The 5,137-nt window shown below is 37.0% G+C and overlaps 1 protein-coding gene across 1 annotated transcript; it reads left to right on the top strand.

The window, feature by feature from the left end:
* Positions 1 to 479: 479 nt before the first annotated feature.
* Positions 480 to 1,373, top strand: LOC121055119 (transcription factor TEOSINTE BRANCHED 1-like). The gene has a single exon (XM_040526553.1). It carries the CDS (start codon positions 480 to 482, stop codon positions 1,371 to 1,373), a length of 894 nt encoding a protein of 297 aa, XP_040382487.1.
* Positions 1,374 to 5,137: the final 3,764 nt, after the last annotated feature.

Below are 5,137 nucleotides of genomic sequence, written 5' to 3'. Positions count from 1 at the left end.
CTGCTCTAAGCGATTCTAACAATAAATCTAGACTATCAATAACTTGTCAAAATTCAACACTTTTCAATTTGTCATCTCTAGAATCTCTTACATGGAAGGATGAAGCTACCGCGCCCTCTATCCAGATTTATAGTAATAAAATATGTCAGGCTATATACTAGATAGATATATTTGGAACCAAAGAAGTGCTACAACTTGCACTCTGTAGTAATAGGATATGTAGATATTTCTTTCTCCTGCCTGCATAATATCATCTCCATCTTTGAATTGGTCCACTTCGATTGATGTTATCACACCACAATACAAGCATAGAATTAAGAAGAAGCTGTAGTATGTACTAGCTAGATGATGCATCAATATTACATGTACTTCACTTGAGAGAGCACACTTAATTCTGAAACTAATATATATGCATACATAATCTCTAGTGGAGTTGTTAGTTGTTATTGGTCGGGTTAGTGCTGCAGCTAGCTGCACTAATGACACCTCCTTACCCTAACTACAAGCACCACCATTGCAGCTCAAGCCAAGAAGAACCATCACCATTACAGAACATTACGGCTTTCCTCATGTCCGCGCCGTCGTCGTCGTCGTCTCCGTCGCTGGATGAGTACGACGCGCGCTTCTTCTTCCCCGGGGCCGACGTGTACAGCAACCACCGGCAGGAGGAGACGCTGGAGGCGGTGCTGCGACAGCCGGTGGTGACCGCCGCAGCAGCTCCTCCGGAAGCAGCGCAGCTGTGGCTGGCAGCGCCGGTGGAGGGTGGCGGCGGTGGAGGCGCCGGGTCGTCGCCCGTCTCGGCGGCGGCGGCGGCACGGAGGCGGCCGTTCCGAACCGACCGTCACAGCAAGATCCGCACGGCGCAGGGGGTGCGTGACCGGCGGATGCGGCTGTCCGTCGGCGTCGCGCGCGACTTCTTCGCGCTGCAGGACAAGCTCGGCTTCGACAAGGCCAGCAAGACGGTGGAGTGGCTGCTCACCCAGTCCAAGCAGGCCATCGACCGCCTCAACCTCTCCGACGACGCGGCGGCGCCGGGGGACGCCGCCGTGCCACCGCCGCCGGAGCATTCCGCCGCATCGGCGAAGGAGAAAGGGACGGAGGCGAGCTCCTCGAGCACAAATGCTAGCACCAAGCACGGCGCCAAGGCGTCGCCGCGGGCAAGAAACAGAGGCCGCGACGGGTCATCACCGGCACTGGCGCCCACGGACGAGCGCGAGCGCGGCGTTGAGCTCAACCGGAGCATGTCAGGATTGCCGGTGGCGGCGGCAGCGACGACGGCTGAGCAGGTGATGGAAGGATTGGAGTACTACTACCAATACTATAACCATCTCGAGGAGATAATGAGCTGCGACCCTTCGACAACGGATGAGTAATAAGGTGATTTGATTTCTTATCATGTGCATTTCTTTTTTGCATTTTTAGATAAAATTTACATTTCTGGGCTTTCTTTTCTTGTTTGCTTGCTAATATGGTTTGTGAAACAAGTAGACTTGAAAATTCAAGTGCTTTATATACTTATATATGCCATGACTAATTTGCACCTTTTTATCATGATCCTATGCTAGCTAGTTTGCTTCTTCTCCATATGTTAATTCCGATTAATTGATTTGTTAATTTGTTGAAGTGCTATTTTTTTGGGGGCTATATTTTGTTGATTTTGCTTTGTTTATGTGATTTTTTTTTCTGACTATATTTTAGTGTTTTTTGTTTGTGCTAATTTTGAGGTTTTTGAAGTTTCTCTGAGTTCCGAGATCTATAAACATGATTATTCAATTCGGAGTCATTTTGTATCCAAAGAATTGAACTATAAATTTCAGGTGTATTCCCTGTTCTCTACTTGGTATTTTGTCTACAGAATCAATCGATGACAAACTAATATTTTTCTGTCTAAAATTATACAAAGCAATCTCAGTTTGTAAAACCATTTCAGTTTTCATTTCTAATTAATGGGATTTTCTCTATGTGTGTGTGTTGGGGGGGGGGGGGGATGGGGGTTCACTCTTTTTTTTTTAAGAAAAATGATTACAATTTATTGTGTTGCATGAGAAGAAGGTTTTTACTTTGGCTAGCAACATTAACTGAGGATATATCATATATATTTTTATTGGTCTTTGATTAATTACAAGATGGAATACCTTATGGCATACCCACCCCTAAATAACCATCTAAAAAATTCAAATTTCAATGACTTACGTGTATGTAAGTAAGAGTGTGGTTAATTAATTTCTACTTGTTCAACATCACTAGCTAGGGCACCAGGAAAGAAATTGGTGGAATACTTCCATAGTCATCCCAAAACCTCACAAAATTCATGAAGATACATACCATATTGCTTGAAGGCCAAACAAATTAAATATCAACATCTTATTGCTTGCATCTAGACCAGAACCATATTTATATATGTGTCTAACCTGGAAAACTCAAAGCATGCATATAGTAGTATATGATAGATGTCAAACTATATATATATATATATATATATATATATATATATATATATATATATATATATATATATATTGTGTGTGTGTGTGTGTGTGTCAAAATATGATAGATGTCAAAAAAATGTATATATATACATTTGTGGATTTGGTCGATCGGGTCAGAGATTAATAACAACAACCGGAAGATGCATGTCATATGTGTAAGTTTGGGAACAGAGAACGAGTGAACTACACACATCCTGTCAACAAGCTAGTTACCATCTCGTAATTAAACCATATGCCTTGTAACTTAGTCTTGTAAATAATACGCCAAAGTAGGAACCTAAATTTGAAACTAGGCTTAAATAGGCATCATCGTGGATATACATTCAACATATATATGCTACTTTGCTTCACAAGTGATGCTTAATTTGGTAGTTTCAGAAGAATGATCATATGTTATATATGTTTTAATCGACTGGTAGCTTCTAATTACTTCACTTTCGTCAACATCTAGAATGAAATTGACTAATACTATGCATGCTTTGATTAATTTTATTGCACACACTTCATATTCCTCAAGGACGATGTAAGCTTTCCTTCTACCTAATCACAGATATAATTTGGTGCTTTTTCCTACTCTAATGACATTATCTTTGTATGACATTATCTTTGTAAAGCAATTTTTCTATACCAAATTTTATATAGAAAACAAGAACAATTTTATAGTCTAGTATCAAGATGTATCAAAATTTTAGTATAGGTACTAGGAGGTAATAAAATTTACATAGAAAAAAGTGGTACATCATGGTACCTTGTCAAGGAGAATAAACTCCTTAAGGATGGGAAAAATGCTCATCTTTGTATGATATGCACTAATTAACTGCATGTTTCCACATGATTGGGAGTAGAAATATTTTGTCAATTACTTACAAAAGAAAAGAACTCGGTAATGCCCCATTGGATTGGAGAAGCGTGGCAATGCATATCAAGCAAAGATCATAGAAGTATCATACACAAAAAGCATGGCTACACCAACTTGCCCACCTACGAACATATTATTAATTTGCTCCAGATAGTGTATATCATCTTGAGAAATAATCATATTTTAAGATAAATTTAAATTCAATAAAGTAGCTATATTTTGGGACAACATGGAGTAGGTGGTAATCAGTTTTTTTAAAAAAAATCTCAAAGTTTATATTATTTAGTAACATACATAAGCTTAAACACCACGTTTGCGCATATGTATAACTGTAATTGAATATTTGATTAAAGCACTAATAAGTAAAGAAAATTTTTCTTTAACAAAAAATGTAGGCCAGAACAAATATTTTTTCCCACCAAATATATATTCAGACCTATACCTATAGATCTAACAGTTATTCTGATTTTATGCTAACACATATATATTTGCTACACCTCATAATAATTACCATAAATTTCACTTGAGATTATCAAAAACTTTAATTACATAAATTTCCCTTGAGATTATCAAAAAAATTCTACCTCGGTATAATATTTTGCAGCTGAACCATACTAGAATTTTCTGAAGAGTTGTTAAACAATTTAAATTTTATAATTGCAGCTATATATCTATCTGAATTGTTTGATATGTACATTGCAGAATGTTTTACTATATAATTAAAATACATGACAATCAAGTAACTACATCCTTCATATATATTTCTTAAATATTTTACTTATCAGGGTATAGCATCAAGGACAAATTAAACATTATCTGGAGTTAATTTATTTCACAGTATTTATTGCTCTTGATTTACATATATCTGCCTAGCCTTATATAGTGGACAGTATAATCATAATTGTTTTTCATATAAATTTATGATAACGATGGCAAATTGCATTGCATTTATATATCATGGGTTCTTTATGATTTTCTATATATATGTAAAACCATTTTTGGAGGAAAACCACCAGCTCCATGGAATTATATATTTTGCACATATCTTTCATATTTTTGCGGTGGTGTATTGTGATACCATGTAGGGTGCGGGGAGTTTATATAGTTTCCTTTAGGTTTTCGCAATATCCAGGTAGCTTTTACATTATATGCAACATGTACACACATCTCTAATTATACATTGCAAATTAAAGAATAGGAAGTTCCACACGATGAATGCTGGATTACAAAAATATTTAAGTAGAGAAAAATATACGTTCTTAGATTGTCAATTGTTATTAGACGTATATATGGAAATTAATTCAAATGGCATGCTATGTGCTCGATTACTCTTGACCATGTACATCCTCTAGTTCTATAATACTAGCTTGTCCTTTTGGATAAGGACATGCTTTCCAAAAAAAACTTTGATCACTATTTTGTATTACACCTATATAAAATATTAACAGACATATATATAATTATTTTATTCAAGTATTTCCCTAGATTAGTCTATACATATAGTCTCGATACTTCATTTGTGCTAACTTACTAGAGCTTCCCTTAATGAGGAGCTGATCGGTTAAACAGTACCTAACCAAAAGTTCGGATCCATTCTTAACTAACCTTGATATTTACCACGTCCATCCCAAACATTACTTCTGGGCTATGTATCTGGGCTAAGTACTAGGGCAAATTAAACACTTGTCCACATATATTACCAGAAGTTGTTATATATGTCGTCAGCCTTGTTTTTTCAATGTTGCGCCATCAAGTGGAATTAATATGGATACCCATATTATCTGGTTAA

Source organism: Oryza brachyantha, chromosome 8 (assembly GCF_000231095.2).
Source record: "Oryza brachyantha chromosome 8, ObraRS2, whole genome shotgun sequence".
Lineage (NCBI taxonomy): Eukaryota > Viridiplantae > Streptophyta > Magnoliopsida > Poales > Poaceae > Oryza > Oryza brachyantha.
The sequence above is the reverse complement of the archived record's forward strand: the minus strand, read 5'-3'. Positions and strand labels throughout refer to the sequence as shown.

Bases quoted from the DNA above. Each gene is read 5' to 3' on its own strand.
- LOC121055119 (XM_040526553.1), top strand. From the start codon at position 480: ATGACACCTCCTTACCCTAACTACAAGCACCACCATTGCAGCTCAAGC.